This window comes from Haematobia irritans, chromosome 3 (genome assembly GCF_050003625.1).
Source record: "Haematobia irritans isolate KBUSLIRL chromosome 3, ASM5000362v1, whole genome shotgun sequence".
NCBI classification, from domain to species: domain Eukaryota; kingdom Metazoa; phylum Arthropoda; class Insecta; order Diptera; family Muscidae; genus Haematobia; species Haematobia irritans.
The window spans coordinates 118321397-118341886 of NC_134399.1; the positions used below are offsets into that span (position 1 = coordinate 118321397).

Below are 20490 nucleotides of genomic sequence, written 5' to 3' on the forward strand. Positions count from 1 at the left end.
CACAGAATTTTGGCCAGTTTTGCCGGAATCAGAAAAACATATATATGAGAGCTATATCTAAATCGGAACCGATTTCAAACAAATTTGACATTAATAGTTACTATGTTAATTCTACTCTCTTTGCAAAATTTCACCTAAATTGGATTACAAATTTGACCTCTGGGGTCATATGAGTGTAAATCGGACGAAAGATATATATGGGAGCAATATCTAAATCTGAACCGATTTCAACCAAAATTGTCATGTATATGGAAAACTCTAATTCTACTCTCTGTACAAAATTTAAAGCATATCAGGGTAAAACTATGGCTTCTGGGGCCATATAAGTGTATATCGGGTGAAGATATATATGGGAGTTATATCTAAATCTGCACCGATTTCAACCAAATATGGCATGTATAGCTATAACGTTTATTCTACTCCCTGTACAAAAGCTCACTTACATCGGAATACAAAGTTAACCACTGGGGTCATATGAGTGTATATCGGGCGAAAGATATACAGTGAAACCTCTGAAAGATGGACACCCACAGTCGGCTCAATTTTGTCCACATTTTAGAGGTGCCCAGGTATGAGAGGTTAATTTTATTGTGTTAATATAGCAAAATCCCCAGACAACTGTCCATGTTTGGGGGAGTGTCCGATTTTCAGAGTGTCCGAGTTTGAGATGTTTCTCTGTATATGGGAGCTACATCAAAATCTAAACCGATTTCTTCCAAAATCAATAGGGTTCTATTCTGACCCATAACACATACTTGTGCCAAATTTGATTGAGTCGATTGGACTAAAATTGCGACCAGACAAACGGACGGACACGGCTAGATCGGCTCAGGAGCCGGCTCTGACCTATATTGCCAAAGACACTATATGTCTATCTCGTCTCCTTCTGGCTGTTGCAAACATATGCACTAGGTTAGGTTAGGTGGCAGCCCAATGTATCAGGCCTACTTAGACTATTCAGTCCATTGTGATGAACTTCTGTGGTGAACTTCTCTCTTATCACTGAGTGCTGCCCGATTCCATGTTAAGCTGAATGACAAGGGACCTCCTTTTTATAGCCGAGTCCGAACGGCGTTTCTCATTGCAGTGAAACCACTTAGAGAAGCTTTGAAACCCTCAGAAATGTCACCGGCATTACTGAGGTGGGATAATCCACCGCTGAAAAACTTTTTGGTGTTCGGTCGAAGCAGGAATCGAACCCACGACCTTGGCAGGCATGCTAACCATTGCACCACGGTGGCTCCCAAAACATATGCACTAACTTATAATACTCTGTTCTACGGTGTGGTGCGGGGTATAAAAATAAATACGGCCGAAAGTTGGGCCAGACCGAATTTTATGTACCCTCCCCAGCATGCATTGCGTTCAAAGCTCTTTTAAAAACTGTCATCCACAATCGAATTACATGGATTACTGGTAGCATTTAAAATTGTATGTTAGTCCATATGGAGACTATGTTATGTTACTCGATTGAAAGTTAGTGTGATTTCAACAGAAGGACAGCCGTACTGACGTACTTCGCTAGATCGACTTAGACTTTCAACGCGACCCAGAGTATATATGTATACATTATGCGGTCTAAGACCAATATTTTGATGTGTTACAAACGGAATGACAAAGTTAGTATACTCCCATTCTATAGTGGAGGGTATAAAAAACATTTTTGGTTTTTCTTAATCTATTATATCCGCTATCTAATGTATAACCCACAACCTATTGTGCAGTTTACTATATAAATTGCTTATCTTCCGGGAGAGGTTTGGTTAAGTTTAGTGGTAGACCTTTATTTCTGACTCACTTAGACTTCTCTCATATCTATGCACAATTCTATGTTATGTTTGGCTCCATGAGAAGGGACCTCTTTTTTATAGTCATTGAGCCAAGGTGGTTACCTTTTCCGGGAAACAAATATTGCTTTTTTTGTACAAAAACAAATATTGCTTTTTTGCATAAAGCAGCTAATTCTGCCCATTATAAATCAGCTGTTTTTCGTTCCTATTCGATTAAATTGGCTGTTTCTTTTCGACATCACCATTAGCACCACTAACAAATACTGTGTCCCAAAAATAAACATTACAAACAAATCGGACAGACCAAAGGAAATATGTAAATAGAACCGTAGAACACACGGTCAAAGCCAAATAAACCAACCATCCATCGTCCAACTACCGTTTACAATAATTCGGAAAACATCTGTTTGTATGAATTTTATTGCACCTCTTTTTTCTATATTATTCACTGTCCGCATTTCGACAATCCAAACGACGGCCAAGTAATAGATGATCACCTAACTAAATCTATGTACGAGCTAATTTGATGATCGATTGCTTTTACAAGGTCCAAGAGAAAGAAGAAGGGTGAGGGGGTGTGTGTAAGTACCTATACTGTCGTCAATCATCCCACAACAAATTGTAAGTAACATAAACGTTGAATCTCTCTTGTTATTGGATTCTTCCTCGTTGTGTTGTGTAGTATTATAGGATGAGTCGCCAACGTACTGTCATTATTTTCAAATCAGAATCGGAAAGTACCGATGTCTATGCTGCAGAACTACAGCATCATTTCTTTCATCCAATATTTGTGCCTACGTTGAGTTTTGGCTTTAAGAATCTTGATAAGCTAAGGGCCAAACTCCAACATCCCGATGATTATGAGGGTATAATATTCACCAGCCCCCGCTGTGTGGAGGCTGTGTGCAAGGCATTGGACAAACAGGAGATGCCAGGAGGTTGGAAAATGTTGCGTAATTATGCTGTTGGTGAAGTGACACACAATATGGTTCATGATCATTTGCAACAATTGTTCACCCATGGCAAGCAGACAGGTAATGCCCGGGCCCTAGCGGAATTCATCATTGATACATTTGAAGGAGACAAAGAAAAGGCCTTGTTGATACCATGCAGTAATTTGGCCCAAGATACCTTGGGTGTTATGCTTAAGGAGCAGGGCTTTCGCATAGATCCCTGTGAAGTATACGAAACAAAATGCAGTCCAGATCTATCGGAAAAAATGGAAGCTGCCTTGAAGGCTGATAATATTGAATTTTTGGCTTTCTTTTCACCGTCTGGTGTGAATTGTGCCTATGAATATTTCAAAACGAAAATGATTCAAATGGACAAATATCGTTTAGTGGCCATAGGACCAAGCACACGTCGTGCCCTTGAGAATAAAGGACTGAAAGTCTATTGTACTGCTGAGAGACCTACAGTTGAGCATTTGATAAAAGTTCTTATTAATCCACAAGAGAGTAGAGAAAATCTTCTAAAGGAGACACAACATTCACTACACGACTAAGAAGACAGCAGTAATAATATATTAGAATTGGGTTTATAAAAAAAAACAAAACTTTTGAAACAAAAGACATATATAATATATTTTCTAGTGATACGACAAAATTTTGTGTATAGAATATAAAAATACACACTAAATTATTTATACAAATTTTAAATAAAAAATAATAATTTTAAATAAAACAAAAATTTTTTATTTATCTAAGAAGTCCCCACATATCCTAGTAACCTTTGAATATTTCCCTAAAAGAAAACCAGTAAATCTGTGCGAAGGTCCAAAATCCACTTTTGAATCTATTGAAAATTGTGTCAAATCGACTTTTGATATGTGTAAAAATTGGTCCGATCGCCTTTTCATAATGACGATAATCGACTAATCTAACTTTAAGGAAAAAGTCTAATTTGAATTGAAAGAAGAACGGGGTTAAGCTCCTTTTATGCTGAAAATTCATCAAAAGTTGACTTTTAAATTTTTAACAAGTAAATACGGCCGATGACATTTCTGAGTGTTTCAAAGCTTCTCTAAATGGTTTCACTGCAATGTGGTACGTCGCTTGTCATTGAGCTTAACATGGAATCGGGCAGCACTCAGTGATAAGAGAGAAGTTCACCACTGTGGTATCACAATGGACTGACTAGTCTAAGTGAGCCTGATACATCGGTTTGCCACCTAACCTAAATACGGACGAAAGCTCGACCAGGCTTATCTTATGTACACTCCACCATAGATTGCGTACAAATTGCTACTAAAGACGGACATCCACAATCGAATTACTTGGGTTGTTGCAGCAGTTACCGGTGGCATCGTATATAAAACATTCTAAACATTGTCTTCTAAATTGTATGTTACTCTATATGGAGGCAGAAAAATATCTTGATACACTTCTTTAGTTCTTGATCGTTTTGTGTAGATGAGTCTATAAATAATTATGAACCGGTATGAACCAATGTTCGCATGCTAATAGATGAACAAATTTCAAATGAATCAGATGAAAAATTTCCTTCAATTATGGACCGATATGGAAAAATTTTGCACGGTTTTTAAAGAAATTTCAACTAGGTCGGATGAGATTTGCTCTTCCAAGGGGCTCCGTAAGGCAAATCTGGGGATCGGTTTATATGGGAGGCTATATACCAGGTATATATACCGGTATAGTTTTTTTTTCATGTGGCACCCATTTACCACAATTTTGGATCCCATAGCTTTTAACTGGTCAGAAATTGTTTGTTGAGCAACATTTATCGTTGCTAACATTTACCTTTGACTCAAAGTGTCATCTCCATCCAAAATCGTTTGCAATTCGGTGTCTTCAATCGTTTTGGTAGTTTTCCACGTTATTCATTTGTCACATCAAAATCATTATTTCTGAACCGTTGAAACCAGCTTTTGAATGTTTCTTCTGATGGAGCATGATCACAATATGTTTCGACAAGCAATCGATGCGACTCAGTAGCACTTTTCTTCAAATGAAAACAAAAAAATAATACTTCCCTCAAATCATTTTTTGGTACAAAATTGGACTAAATATTTTTCACAGATGTTATAGCAAACAAACAAAAAAAGAAGGGCTCGTTCACAACAAATGTTTCCTATCGAGACATTTGTATTTTGACGCTCACTTCATACCGGTATTCCTGGTATAATTATGGACCTATATAGACCAATTTTTGTATGGGTGTTAGAGGGCATAAACTAACATCACGCAGCCTATTTCAAGCGCATCGGATGAAATTTGCTCTTTCAAGACAAATCTGGGGGTCGGTTTATATGGAGGCTATACAATTAGTCCAATATGGCCCATATACAATACCATCCTAACCTAAGCAACAGACAGACGGACATCGGTAGATCGTCTGAGAATTTCACCACTACACAGAATATGTATACGTTATGGGATCTGAGATCAATATTTCGATGTGTTAGGTTAGGTTAGGTGGCAGCCCGATGTATCAGGCTCACTTAGACTATTCAGTCCATTGTGATACCACATTGGTGAACTTCTCTCTTATCACTGTGTGCTGCCCGATTCCATGTTAAGCTCAATGACAAGGGACCTCGTTTTTATAGCCGAGTCCGAACGGCGTTCCACATTGCAGTGAAACCACTTAGAGAAGCTTTGAAACCCTCAGAAATTCCACCAGCATTACTGAGGTGGGATAATCCACCGCTGAAAAACTTTTTGGTGTTCGGTCGAAGCAGGAATCGAAACCGTGACCTTGTGTATGCAAGGCGGGCATGCTAACCATTGCACCGCGGTGGCTCCCTTCCTTCGATGTGTTACAAACGGAATGACAAAGTTATATGCCTCATCCTATGGTGGAGGGTATAGTCTTTTCCATATTTCGAAAATTTGCAAAGTCGACTTTTTCAATTTTTGAAAAAAATCTACTTTTTGATCCTCATTTGGTTTGGCACATTGCCAAGTTTTTAGCTTGGATAAAACCTCTGATTAATGCAGAAGACATTTTTTGGCCAATTAGAGCTAAGATAGAGATAGAATACTTGAAATTATGGTTAAGAGGTCCCACGACCTATATCGTATTTTCTCTACAGATGAAACCTTTTTCAAATTAAATGAAACTATTTTCAAATCTCAAATCAACGAAAACCCTTTTCAACGAAAAAAAGGTTTCATTTAATTTGAAAAGTACTTCATTTGGGTTTAAAACGGTTTCATTTGAAATGAAAAATAATTCTTCTACCACCACAGAAAGTAAGACTCATTCCTCCCATAAAAAAAAAAACAAACAAATGAAACACACCCACATACGATTATATTGTTTTTTAATATTTGTTGAAAACAAAATTTATTAATGGCAAAATATATTACTAGAATTAAAAATTTCTTAAAAATATTTTTTTATATTCTTTTATTTTTTCCTACAAAAATATTAGTCTTTTGCAAACCACGGCAGTGTTCTTTTTCTATATAAATGACTTTTTAATCGCATGTTGTTTCTTTATCAATTATTTATTCTTCATGCTTCAATATATAAAAACAAAAAATAATAATTGTCTTGCTTTTTACAATAACTTTAACAATAATTCAACTAAAAAAAGAGTTCAGAATAGTAAAAATTTTATATAATTTAAAAATAATACATTCATAACCTAATGACTAAGTAAAATATTTGGGTTAAAGTAAAAGTCCAAAAAATGTAAAAAAAGTCTGCTGTACAAAACTCAACTACCATCTTTTTTATGTTTTAAACTTAAAAAAATAATGGCTAAAAATTAAAACTAAATTTCCTATGCACTATGCGAGACTTTAGTTAGAGAGTATATTCTAAAAGGGATAGAATGGCAGCTGATGTTTATCTTACATCGGCCATTATCAAGATATTGTTTGACCTTCTTTCCATTGTTGGAATAAGTCTCCTCTTTTTATGGATGGCAATTCTTCATTAATTTTACGCAAGTTAAAAGAATCACGTGATGCAAACATGGAATTGGCACTGTTAATTGGCCGACGTGAGAAAGCCGAATGTTGCCAAATGCTACCATTGTTCATTTGTGAACCTATCTCTAGGGAAGGGTTTGAGAAAACAGAAGGGCGAGGCGATAAAGCCCCGATATTTGGAGAGTCTATTGGTTGAAAACCATTGATATTGTCCATAGTTAGGGTCCGTTGATTACTATAGTCACTAAGCTGATCGGGACACAGAGAATTCTCTCGTGATATATGGCGTCCCCCGTTTTGGGATTCAAACCCCGATGAATGGGAAGAGGCTCGGGAGAGTCCTTCGTCCATAGGTGTCAAGGGGTCAGTAGTAGTTTGTATTAGTAGTCCTGTATTCCTAGGAATTTCCGTCATTGATTGTCTTTGATTGAAATAGCCTCCGGAAAGCCATGAAGCATTGGAAGAATTACTAGCTAAATTTGTGGTACTAAATCTAGTAGGTGAGAGTAAACGAGCAGGCCGACCCGTTGTGTTTGTGGTTTGATGATAGACAGCGCTTGTCGAAGCTGAAAAGGGAGAAAATATACCAGAACTAGTATGTGATGTTGGTTGAACAAATGTTTGATCCCCAGTAAACGATGATGTTGCATTTGCAGCAGTAAAGAAGGAGGCTTCATGATCTCGAGTTTGGTTAGCAAACCTGGATTGCTGTCGAGGTTCTACAAACGAGCTATTGAGAACACTTCCATTATGCATGGATGTATTCAAACCAAATGTCGAACCTGTACGAAGCGGTCTACTATTCAATTGCAAATCAGATGCAAATAATCCTTGGCGAGAATGTGGCATAGGCATAGGTGTTGCAAATACGGGCCTTAGAGTTTGATTCTCTTCTCCGGCATAACTTCTAAAACTCGAATTGGGTGAAATTTGTTTTCTGGGCAATTGATTCAAAGAGAATGCCGATGACGTCAAAGGCGACTTGGTCAAACGTGGTGATGTATTGCTCGAAAACTGTTGACTCATAGGTGGTGAGGGAGCCCGAAATGATTTGTTTGATTTCACACTACGCATCGATACGCAACTACCATTGAGTTGTTGGCTTAACATACTTATTGTTTCATCATCACTCAAATATTCTTCGGAATAAATTTTATGGAAACTGTTGGCAGTGTTGTCATGAAGTTTGGGCGATGGATCAGGTTTGGAGGTGATAGTCATAATAAATGTTGTCAAGGAAGCGAGGAACTGAAAAAGATCATACATTAGAAAAACATTTTTTTAAATGAAATTTAGTACAAACATACCATTAAAATTTCAGGTGATGCCACTAAGACACGATCAGCAAAACCACCTGCAAATATGCTCCATATAATCAGTAAACTTGTGTGCCTACTCAAATGAAAGTTGTCCGTTATGTTATGTATAAACGCGAGTGTCAAGACAATGAAAGGATATGCATTCACAAACAACGATGTAAAATTAAGATGATTCACTTTTAAGCCCAACGAATACATTAGCATCATAAAAATGGTTCTGGAAAATAGTGTAACTTTCATCAAAAATTCATGCTGACCTATCATCTGGAAATAAGAACCAAAAACTTTTGCCAATGCCAAAATATGTGAAAATAATAGAAATATGGGTCCGCCAAGTCTATCGCCCAACACATCTATTATATGTTCTTTCTTCAATGTAATTGGCATAGTATTTAGCAGACAAAACATATTTATGGAAGTCAGTACAAGAATGCAGTGGCGTATCTTCTGTTTTCTCTTCTGTTGCATAACATGGTCGATGTGTTTTAACTGTGGTTGTTTAAATGTGTCAGCTCCTTTAATGATGAAATCCAAGAATTTCGATCCCAAAACCATTTTCTTTTTCTCACGTAGAACTTTGTTTAAATGACGATCACATGTTGAACATAGACGATATTGCACCTCCAGTTTTGCTCTAAAAAAAAACAAAAGAATAATAATTTGTTAACCAAAAGAAGATAGCATAAGGAGAATAATTAGTCACTGAACTGATTCCACAAAACGGGTAAACGTTGAAACTTTGTTAAACACAGCATTCAATAATAATCTGACAAACAGATTTTTTTGTCTCCGGTTAATTAAGTTCCAACATCTGACTATTATGTGATATAACCCCCCATGTAACCCATATCCCTCACAGTTTTTATACCCACCACCATAGAATGGTGACGGGGTATAATAAGTTTGTCATTCCGTTTGTAACGCATCGAAATATCGATTTCCGACTATATAAAGTATATATATTCTTGATCAGGGAGAAATTTTAAGACGATATAAGCATGTCCGTCTGTCCGTCTGTCTGTCTGTCTGTTGTAATCACGCTACAGCATTCAATAATGGAGCTATCGTCCTGAAATTTGGCACAGAATCGTCTTTTGTCTGCGCGCAGGTCAAGTTCGAAGATGGGCTATATCGGGCCATGTTTTGGTATAGCCCCCATATAAACCGACCTCCTGATTTGGGGTCTTTCGCTTATAGAAACCGTAGTTTTCATCCAATTTGCGCGAAATTGAAAATCTAGAGATATTTTGGGACCTTGAAGAGGTGTGCCAAAAATGGTGAGTGTCGGTCCATGTTTTGGTATAGCCCCCATATAAACCGACCTCCCGATTTGGGGTCTTTCGCTTATAGAAACCGTAGTTTTCATCCAATTTGCGCGAAATTGAAAATCTAGAGGTATTTTGGGACCTTGAAGAGGTGTGCCAAAAATGGTGAGTGTCGGTCCATGGTTTGGTATAGCCCCCATATAAACCGACCTCCCGATTTGGGGTCTTTCGCTTATAGAAACCGCAGTTTTCATCCAATTTGGGCGAAATTGAAAATCTAGAGATATTTTGGGACCTTGAAGAGGTGTGCCAAAAATGGTGAGTGTCGGTCCATGTTTTGGTATAGCCCCCATATAAACCGACCTCCCGATTTTACTTCTTGGGCTTATAGAAACCGTAGTTTTTATCCAATTTGCCTGAAATTGGAAATCTAGAGGTATTTTTGGGCCATAAAGAGGTGTGCCGAAAACGGTTAGTATCGGTCGGTATTTTAGTATAGCCCCCATAAGAACGATTTCCCGATTTAACTCCTTAGGTTTCTAGAAACCGTAGTTTTTATCCGATTTGCCTGAAATTGTAAATATTCTCGTATTTAAGGCTCACAAAAACGTGTATCGGATTAAGTTTTTATCGGTCCATTTGGTAATGCCTCCATATAGACCGATTTCACTTCTTGAGAGTATAGAAGGCGCACTGATCATGACAATTGCTTGAAACTCAATGTAAAATTTCCAGATTTTATTTCTCGGGTGAAAATCTACAGATTTAAGATTTCAAATCAAGACGTTATTTTATAATTTTATTTATTTATTTATTTATTTATTTATTTATTTCATAAAGAGTCAAGTCGCTAGACCATATATGACCCAAAAACTACACAATTCTTTGAATAATTGACTTAATTTATAACATTAATTAGAATAAAAATATAATAAAAAAGAATCACCGGCTACTCTAGTCTCGATTAATTGATATTACAACAATTTTACTAAAATAATAGAATATAAATGGAATTACAATGATATAAAAAAAAAAAATATATAATAATGACATTAATAACCATTCAACATTACCTAGCTTATGGTCTAGAAATGAGAATATAGGACTAAATGATTATAAATTTGTGTAAATGAGCATTAAATAAATAATAGGAAAACTAATACTGAGAAATTACTTACAAAAATGTATAATACAGAAAAGAACTAAAGAATTATAGAATTATATCTACTTCATATTAGCGTTCATCATTGTCTATTAGTAAAAATAGGCATGAGAACCAGTTCATATTTTGGTTCATTTATTAATATAATTATTTATATTTTTTTTTTTTTTTTTTTTTTAATTATTCTATATATGTTTTTTATGTAGGAATTTGTTAAAACACCAGGGAATCATTAATCATTACTTATATTATAGTGAGCCATCAATTTCTGACGAAAAGAACGTTTAGTACATTCAAAACTTCTTAAAGGAAGAGGCAAGACATTGTATAGTCGGGCAGTCCTAACGTGGAATGATCGCTCTAATATAGAAGTTAACTTTGGGATAAACATCTGAGGATTCCTAGTAGATCTTGTAAACTTAAATAAATCAATCAAAAATGTAGGAGTTCTAGCTCTATATGCGGTATAGAAATGCATAAGGACGCGAATCTTTATAAAATCAAAAAAGGTACACCCCAAAAAGTCCATTACATATGGGGTTACATGTTGTCGTACATTAAGTGAGTAGACAAAACGAATTACTCTGTTGAAAATTGTTCTTAATTTCTGTACCAGAACCATAGGAACTCCAGAGTACACCTCCAAACAATATAAGAAAATTGGCATAATTAGCGCATGAACTATTCTTTTTCTCATTTCCAATGGAATACATAACTCTAAATTATACAATTTCCTTAAAATAAAATTTACCTTGGTATTAATAGAATTTATATGTAATTCAAAATTCAATTCATAATCAAATGACACCCCAAGACATTTAATGTGATTCACAAACTCAATATCATCATTACCTACTCTGACAGAAATACCAATAGGGGCATTACCAAAACACATAGCCTTTGTCTTCCTAGTGTTAATTACAAGCTTATTCACATGCATCCAGTCATCCAAGTACATACAGCTGTAATCAATGATACTCTGCAAGACATCTGAAAATTGCATATCACATCTGAACAAAATCTGTATGTCATCCGCAAATGCAAATGGCAAACAGTTTGAGCTCGAAATCTCACCAAAGAAATCATTCATATACATGATAAAAAGTAGGGGACCCAGCACAGATCCCTGCGGGACGCCACTGGTCACAGGCAAAAGATCCGAACTAATACCACCACTAAAGACATATTGATATCGGCCAGTTAGATATGACCTTAACAGAGCACATGCCGAACGCGAAAACCCAATTCCGATGCAACTTTTCAATAAGCATAACATGATTCAACTTATCGAAGGCCTTTTCTAAATCCAGCGATAGCAAAATGCAGTAACAATGGTTGCTCACAGACTGTCTAATGGTATCCGTAAGGCCCAGTAGTAATGAAGCTGTGCTTCTATTCTGTCTGAATCCTGATTGAGCATCATGTAACATCGAAGAGGCATGCACATGATCCATAATCTGAGTCTTAATTATGTGTTCAACAACTTTAGATAATATAGGCATTATCGAGATGGGTCTATAGCTATCTACCGCATCAGATTTCCTAATGGGTATAATTTTGCCAATTTTCCACTCGGATGGAAAAGACGATGTCATTAAAATTGTGTTAACAAGATGCAGGATCTTATCACTAATACAAGCCATTATCATCGAAACATACTTAAGCGTCAAACCATCGGAACCTACAGCCTTAGATTTAATGCGAGAGAAAGCCTCAAGTAACTCACCACGGTCAATAGCATGAAATGAAAAACCATCATCCCCATGTACGAGACCAAAACTCACATCATCACCATTATCTTGGGAGGACGAAAATATGCTGTTCAAGACATTTACATCAACGTCCAATACATCCTTGGACTTACCAACCCCATAACCGTTTAAAGTTACCCAAATATCCCTACTAGACTTGCCCTCGAAAAGACTGGCATGTACCTTGGACCTTGTCCTACGTATAACACGTTTAGCCTTATTCCTACATCTGCAATACGCCTTCCTGTTTTCAGTGGATGGATCACGCACAAAGGCACCCCAAGCCAGATCACGTAAGGAAACATGATATGTTATCGCAGGATCCCTGAACCATGCGTCCTTCCTCCTATTGGAGCATCTGCGCCTCTTAACAGGAAAAATGCCATGAACCGCAATTATATTGTTCTGCAATATAGTCAACTGCTCATCCACATTATTCGTATCGTACATCCTAGAAAATTCGCACTCATCAAAAGCCTGTCGTACACGCTCCAAATCAATGTTATAATCAACATAGTCATAATATTCAAAAAACGACCGTAGTGGTATGTCCAATGATAAAAAAATAAATGAATGGTGAGATATACCCGGTATTTGGAATTGGTTAGATAAATGCACTTTTTCTGGCAAAGAAACTAAAAAATAGTCAATTAATGACGTGGAATTATGGTGCGCATCAAAATGAGTAGGGATACCATTATGAACAATTGCTAAATTTAAATTATTGCAAACCCCCCTGATAAGCGCCGATTTACGTAAGTCGAACAAGTTATTATTGAAATCGCCCATTATCACAACTTTCTCGTATCTCATAACTAAATCAGACACCTGCTCCTCAAGTCTACAAACATCACCATGCGGTAAATATACAGTACCAACTAAAATTCTACTTTGATTGACGAACAGCTCTAAAAATATAAATTCTACCTCACCATACATGTCACTAACACAAACAACCTTGCTTTTAATTCCCTTGGACACATAGATCCCAACCCCTCCACCTCTACTATTAGGCCGATCATTTCTATAAAAATTGTATCCTACAACATCAATTACATCTCGCGATATATAGGGCTTGAGCCATGTCTCACTTACACCAACAACGTCTAACATGTTCCCTTCTAAAATATTTCTAATTTCACTTAGCTTTGCTGAACCTCGATTTAAAGCAAAACTTTGACAATTAAAATGACCAATGTTCAGACTGTTTTTACTATCAGCCAATTTTGAAAACAAAAAGGTGTTATCACTAGCACTATTCGCAGCAAAATTTTCCATAATATAATCATAAGAGCTATCGAGAGTAAAAATTGTAATAATAATAATATTAACAAGGTACATATACATATATAATTATTATCCTACTATAATATAAACAATTTACGTGACTACCTCATCACTGATTCCTTCCAAAAGACGCTCACAATCCACACTATCCATACATCTGTACTGGTCATCCAGCATTACAACATCTACTTTCGGTTTATCACCATTAACCAACTTAAAACTTTTTATTTTACTGTTTTAAGCTTTTTGCAGGTAAATATCAGCCGTGAAGCAGTCGCATGTAAGTGATCATTTAGGAATATTTGATTTCTTGAATCAGCACCGGTAACATCATTTAGAAGGATTTGACTGCGTTTGTAGTAATTTCGCATAATAAGGTCACGAATATAGACAGAATTGAATTTTACTAGCACCGACTTGCCCTTAAATATGTAGCAACAGTGCTGAATGTCATTTGGACTTAGTTTAACGCTGCACATATCTGCAATCTTCATAACAGGTTGTCTCAATTCTTTTATCCCTTTAGGCAATCCATTTATTATAATATTTGTTCTATTCATTCTCCGCTGTACTATATCAGAGTGCGTTCGAATATCACGAAATTCTTTTTTATTTTCACTGTCTAATTTCATAACCAAATCATTTATATTTTTTACTTCTTTTTCCAAAGAATCCAATCTCCTATTAAATTCTTTCCTGTATTCATCCAGAACTTCAGCCATGTTGTCTTGAAATGTTTTCACTTGCTCATGAAGCTCAAGTTTATATCTCAAATGCTGCTGCTCTAAGCTTTTACTGAACTCAGCACAGCATTTTTGGAAACCAGAATTCAAGTCAGGTAACCCCCCATTACTGCTTTTATCCATGGGATTCGAGAATGAGGCATCATCATACCCAACAGGGTCTGCAACAGCTTCACAATTTGAACAATTAGTACATTGATAGGAGAAATTCTTATTTTTGTACAGGAAAGAATGTTGCTCCTTAGTAACATTCAAACATGCAATGTGAAAGAATTCTCCACAATTTCTGCATCCAATGCTACATCCAGTTACCTTTAAAGTACATGTTGGACATTTATACACATTCTTCTTAGGAGCCATATCAATTATAGGTGTTTGTCAACAATTTACAAGGCGGGCAAAACAAACTCCAAATCAAAAACAGCAACAATTCAGCAGTACTTTGCATTAACCTCAATCGTGGTTGTCAACAATAACAAGGCGACAAACAAACTCCAAAACAAAGCAACAACAGTAACAACTCAATAATGTATTTGTGCACACACCAACAAAAATGCCCAATATTTTTATATACTTCAATCATCCAAATAACGAATTTTGATGTAAATGCCGCAAAACTCCAATTCTACATCACTCAATAAGCAATATAGCGACGATAAATATTGGTTTCAACTACTATAATCCAGTTAAATAATTATTTTTACAATTTTCCCGAGAGCTGGCTTTAATTTACTCGCAAGCCATCAGAGTTGCCAAAATCCAAATCTTGCACACTTACAAGAGATGTTAATGATTCCTCTAAAACTCAAACAAAAATGGTTCTTATAAATCCAGAATCTGATATAGTCCTCATAGGTGAAATCTTTAAATGTATCTTCGGGAAGTGTCCTCAAGTCCTCAAGCCCTCCTGAAATTTCAAAGGAAATCCTAATATTTGGTTCATGGTGGTGGGTATTTAAGATTCGGCCCGGCCGAACTTACTGCTGTATATACTTGTTTTTTCTGATTTAATCACGAAATTATTTTTTTTAATTGCAATGCCTTCAATAATAGTATCAATCATATTTTTAATTGGAGATATTTGTTACTGTGTTATTAGGTTTCTTGGATGCCTGGAAGAAGTATTTTCAATTAGATTATAACAAAATCACCGATTTCCAATACATACCGTTCTACCGATATTCGTTTTTGGGAACATGTGGACCTAAATTTGCATTCGACTTGAAGTTGGGAACATTTTGTTATTTTGTCTTTATAAAGATATGTGTCATTTTTAGTTCATATCAGTCCAAATTTTGTAGAAGTAATTCCCATATGGATCGATTTTTCAATATTAATTTTTAAGCTCATACTAGTGTCAATTTTCATTTGCCTGATATTTGGCATCTAGTAGTTATTTGCTAATATCGTTTTATAATTTGGCATGATCCTTTTATTTGAACACGAACTATTATATCATAATAATTGCAATTTTGGCGCATTTTTTTTTCGCTTAATCCATTTTAGGATATAGCAAATATGGTCTATGTGGGTTCCATATTTGATGTCTTAAAATTTTTTAATATGCATTTAATCTTCCGAAATGTTGTATTTTATTGTCAGATTGCGGATATTAGACAATTTTGTCGATGGGTGGCCAACACACCCAACTCCAGGTTTTAAATGGAAAAATGTACCCCATTCTTCAAGAACATTTGGAAGACGAACTGATGCCCTTTTCCTGTATATCGAACGAAAGTTTTTTCCGTATTCCAAATCAAAGAAAAATAATTCTTAATAATAATTTTTTAATAATTTTTTTTTTCTATTTCGAAAGGCACCTAACTAACCATCATCAAGTGAGAAACGAACATATATATGTCAAGAAATAATTTAAATCATTGCTCAAATTTTGATGAAGTCCGAAATTATGAAAATACTCATTTTTCATAATCGAACCTTCGAAAATAGAAAAATCCAAGTAGTTTTAAATTGCAGCGACTGGTTTTCTTCCGAACAGCGTTGCCACAATGCATTTTTATTTTGGACCAACATTTTTCCAAGATTGGACCAAAATTCGTACCAGCGGGCCATTTTTCCAAAATTCTACGTCGATAGAAAATTTTGTCAAAAATTTATCTCTAGGGTAAGAGCAGCAAATGTGGTATACCCATTTGTTTTGCGAAAGCCAAATTTTTTGTTTTTCTTCGACGATGCTAAAATTTTACCACATTCATTTTACTAGTGTTAGCCATCCACGCAACTATGAGCGAAAAATTAGAAACCCATAATTTCGGATATATCTGCGAATTTATTAAAAAACACATTAAGCACGGATTCATATAATGTGCAGGTAATGTGGTACACCATAATGTAGATTTTTTTTGTAAAAAAAATAAATGCAATATGTGTATCGCAATTGCATACATTTTTTGCTTATTTAGTACTCGTCAGTTATTTACATCCGAAAATTAATAAATTTAAAATATATCTTCACACAAAACGAAATGATTAAGAACCAAAAAAAAAAACCTTCGAGCACGGGTAAATGTGAATTCTTTCAACTGGCACAAAGAAAGAGTTGCAAAAATCAAATTGATCTTTGATAGCTTCATTTTCTGACAGCCACAATCTATTCAGCTTGGTTTAGTTCTTCGTATGTTGTTAGATAGAGAAAGAAGCTACTATACCACATTACCAGCCTATACCACATTTGCTGCACATACCCTATAGAAAATTTTGTTAATTTTTTCTATAGAAAATTTTGTCAACATTTTATTTCTATAGAAAATTGTGTTAAATTTTATGTCTGTAGAAAATTTTGCGAAAATTTTATTTCTATTTATTTCTATAGAAAATTTTGTCAACATTTCATTTCTAAGAAATTTTGTTAAAAATTGTCAGAATTTTATTTCTATAGAAATTTTTGCAATTTTTTCTTATTATTTTATTTATTTTATTTTAAAAATGTGTACCGGCGGACCATTTTCCAAATTTCCAAAATTCTACGTCGATAGAAAATTTTGTCAAATTTTTATTTCTATAGAAAATTTTGTCAAAATTTTATTTCTATAGAAAATTTTGTCAAAATTTTATTTCTATAGAAAATTTAGCGAATATTTTATTTCTATAGAAATTTTTATTATTTTTTATTATTAGTTCTTGTAGATTTATATCTAGAAATTTTAGGTGCTGTTACTTGTTTGTTGTTGGTTGGGGAACCAAAACTGAATTCATCACTTATTGATTTATTTATATGTAAATTGATATATTTATATATATTTTTTTTTTGTTATACAAGGAATTGTTATTTTATATTACTTAGGTATATAGTTGCTTTGTAATACGTTATTGACCAATAGGCTTTTGTATTATAATGAATAAATAAATAAATACATTTTTACAAATCTTTATTTCTATAGAAATTTTTGTCAAAATTTTATTTCTATAGAAAATTTTGTCAAAACTTTATTTCTATAGACAAATTTGTCAACATTTTATTTCTATAGAAAATTGTGTTAAAATTTTATGTCTATAGAAAATTTTGCGAAAATTTTATTTCTATAGAATATTTTGTCACAAATTTATTTCTATAGAAAATTTAGTCAATATTTTATTTCCATAGAAATTTTTGCAAAACTTTATTTATTATTTTATTTATTTTATTTTAAAAATGGTGGTATACCATTTTCCAAATTTCCAAAATTCTACGTCGATAGAAAATTTTGTCGAAATTTTATTTCTATAGAAAATTTTGTCAAAATTTTATTCCTATAGAAAATTTTAGTTCTATAGAAAATGTTGTCAAAATGTTATTTCTATAGAAAATTTGGTCAAAATATTATTTCTAAGAAAATTTTGTCAAAAATTGTCAAAATTTTATTTCTATAGAAAATTTTGTCAAACTTTATTTCTATAGAAAATTTTGTCAAAATTTTATTTCTATAGAAAATTGTGTTAAAATTTTATTTCTATAGAAAATTTTGCGAAAATTTTATTTCTATAGAGTATTTTGTCATAATTTTATTTCTATAGAAAATTTCTCAAATTGTTAGTTCTATACAAAGATAACGCAAAATTTTATTTCTATATAAAATTTTTACAAAATTTTCGCATAATTTTGTATCTATACAAAATTCTTTTAAAGTTAATTTCTGTACAATATTTTGTCAAAATTTTATTTCTATTTATTTCTATAGAGAATTTTGAAAAAATTACCGATTTCACGAAAATGGACCAAAATCAACCAAATCCCATTTGGTCCGACCCTTGGACCAAATTTATACATTAATAATTTTTTGGACCAATTTTGGTCCGATCGGACCAAAATGGCAACCCTCCTTCCGAATGAGGTTTCGTTCGAAACACTGGATCAGAGCATGAATATTTAAAATTGTACCAAATAGGTTATTGTAGTACAATTGTACTTTTAGACGTGGGCTGTATCAAATTTAGCAGAATTGTAACAACTTTAACATCCCTGGAATGAATCGATTTGAATAAATTTCAAAAAGAAACATTTTTTGTTTAACAGAATTTTTGAATAAATAAATAAATAATAAATTCCTATATTTAATTTGAATAAAGTGGAAAAAATATTTCACATATTAGCCCCAACTGTAGTCAATATAACAGAAATCGAAAAAGAATTCATCAACATCGAAAATGCTCCCAGAAAAGAAGTTTGATAATCATTTTGGTTAAACCTTTGCCCAGTGTGACATTACCCTTAGGTGCTTTTGAGCCTATATATCCTTCTTACTGAGATAGAAACATTCTCGGAGGTTGTAAAAAATTCATATTATGCCATAATCATAACTACATTTTTCATGTCTATACGAAGATATCGTATTTCCTATTACCTGTTGCCGCATAAATGCTTATCTTACTTTGCTTATTGGTAAATGTGTGTTCACTCATGCTTAAGACTTTTACATCATTCTATTGTTGTCCTCTTAGGAAAATTCTTCAAACCTTTGTTTTGTTGTGGACAGATGTAAACATGTGACAATACATTTTAATGCAGGTAGAGGACTCACAGGTAAAAAAGGAAGACAAAAACAAACCAAACAGATGTTCTACATGAGAATAAGATACTAGCAAAATCCCTCAAAGTATTTAATCTCTATTTTGGAAAAAATTATATGTACATATTTTTGCCAAATGTAAATATATATACTTACTGATATACTTTTAATTCCTCATCAAATCGGGATTCATTTTTTGGTTCGAACTGTGCCAATTTCTCAACTTTTAATCTTTGGGCCTCATTGCAAATGTCACAGAATCCATTTGTCATCTGGCTTGGTGGAAGCATTGATTGTTGGCTAACATTGAAACGCTTCTCTGATATTCCACTGCAATCCAGCTGTTCATAGATCTCACGATTATAGTCTCCATTTTTATCAAATCCATTATACTGTTCACAGGATGGGCATACCCAACTATTAGCCTCCAAATATGGCACCTTTGTATTTTGATTGCAAAACCAACAGTTGACGGTTGTGTTAAATCGTGAACTAAAAATAGACCAGACAAACAACAGAGATCGAACATTTAAAAAAATGTCAAGAATGATGTCGCTTGCAAAAAGGCGCGTATATAATTGAAATTATTCCAATGAAACGTTGACTGCCGCCAACATAACCAACATATCAGAAACGACAGTTATCCATTTAATTATTCGAAGTACTTACCGGATTTTTATGTAAATTTTATAGATCACTAAAAATACAACAAAACCAATGGCCAGCACTGGTAATGAGCTCATGGCCAATGAGAGTAACACATTGTTATACATTATAATTTCGTGACCGAATTGTCTTTTTCAATCTAATTTACACTTCACACTTATATTACACTTTTAATATAAATATTAACTTTTTATTTATCCGAAAAGAAAACTAAATGCCGCCTTGACAGCGCTGCTCCCATCAAACACAGAAGCACGCTGAATGACAATTACGAATTGACAGTTAACGCAGCTCTGCTAGTGTTTATGTAGCATGAAGTAAAATAACGTGCTGTACAGAGTTGTATTTATTAGGTAAATTTTAAATCAGATACGAGGTCAGGTAAAACAGAACTTTTTTCACTAAAGAAATTTTTTAGTGAATTATGTTTTCCTTTGTTTGACATAGATTAACAAAAAATTTTAAAACAAATCAATTCACGGAAATATTTAAAAAATACCGTTTGAAATATTATTTGGTTTCAATATTATTAAGTAAAGAACTTTTGGAATTGCTAAGTTTGGTCATTCCCTCCAAGCTATGTTAGGATTTGCTGAGAAT

The 20490-nt window shown here is 34.1% G+C and overlaps 2 protein-coding genes across 2 annotated transcripts; one reads left to right on the forward strand and one right to left on the reverse strand.

The window, feature by feature from the left end:
• Positions 1–2048: 2048 nt before the first annotated feature.
• On the forward strand, positions 2049–3479 carry Uros1 (Uroporphyrinogen III synthase 1). The gene is made up of 3 exons (XM_075299249.1): positions 2049–2199; positions 2280–2411; positions 2473–3479. Exon 3 carries the CDS (start codon positions 2482–2484, stop codon positions 3292–3294), a length of 813 nt encoding a protein of 270 aa, XP_075155364.1. The 5' UTR covers positions 2049–2199; positions 2280–2411; positions 2473–2481; the 3' UTR covers positions 3295–3479.
• Positions 3480–6243: 2764 nt separating this feature from the next.
• Positions 6244–20122, reverse strand: LOC142228744 (uncharacterized). Its single transcript, XM_075299250.1, has 4 exons — positions 19894–20122; positions 19381–19716; positions 7999–8644; positions 6244–7939 (listed from the first exon to the last, which is right to left on the reverse strand). Exons 1-4 carry the CDS (start codon positions 19995–19997, stop codon positions 6626–6628), a joined length of 2400 nt encoding a protein of 799 aa, XP_075155365.1. The 5' UTR covers positions 19998–20122; the 3' UTR covers positions 6244–6625.
• Between the last annotated feature and the right edge of the window lie 368 nt (positions 20123–20490).

What these genes read in the sequence shown, in the direction of transcription:
- Uros1 (XM_075299249.1), top strand. Translation starts at nt 2,482, where the DNA reads ATGAGTCGCCAACGTACTGTCATTATTTTCAAATCAGAATCGGAAAGT.
- LOC142228744 (XM_075299250.1), bottom strand. Translation starts at nt 19,997, where the DNA reads ATGTATAACAATGTGTTACTCTCATTGGCCATGAGCTCATTACCAGTG. An exon ending in AAAATTTACATAAAAATCCG is followed by an intron (nt 19,717 to 19,893) that starts GTAAGTACTTCG and finishes GTCTATTTTTAG; the next exon opens with TTCACGATTTAACACAACCG. An exon ending in GAGGAATTAAAAGTATATCA is followed by an intron (nt 8,645 to 19,380) that starts GTAAGTATATAT and finishes GTTTTTTTTTAG; the next exon opens with AGCAAAACTGGAGGTGCAAT.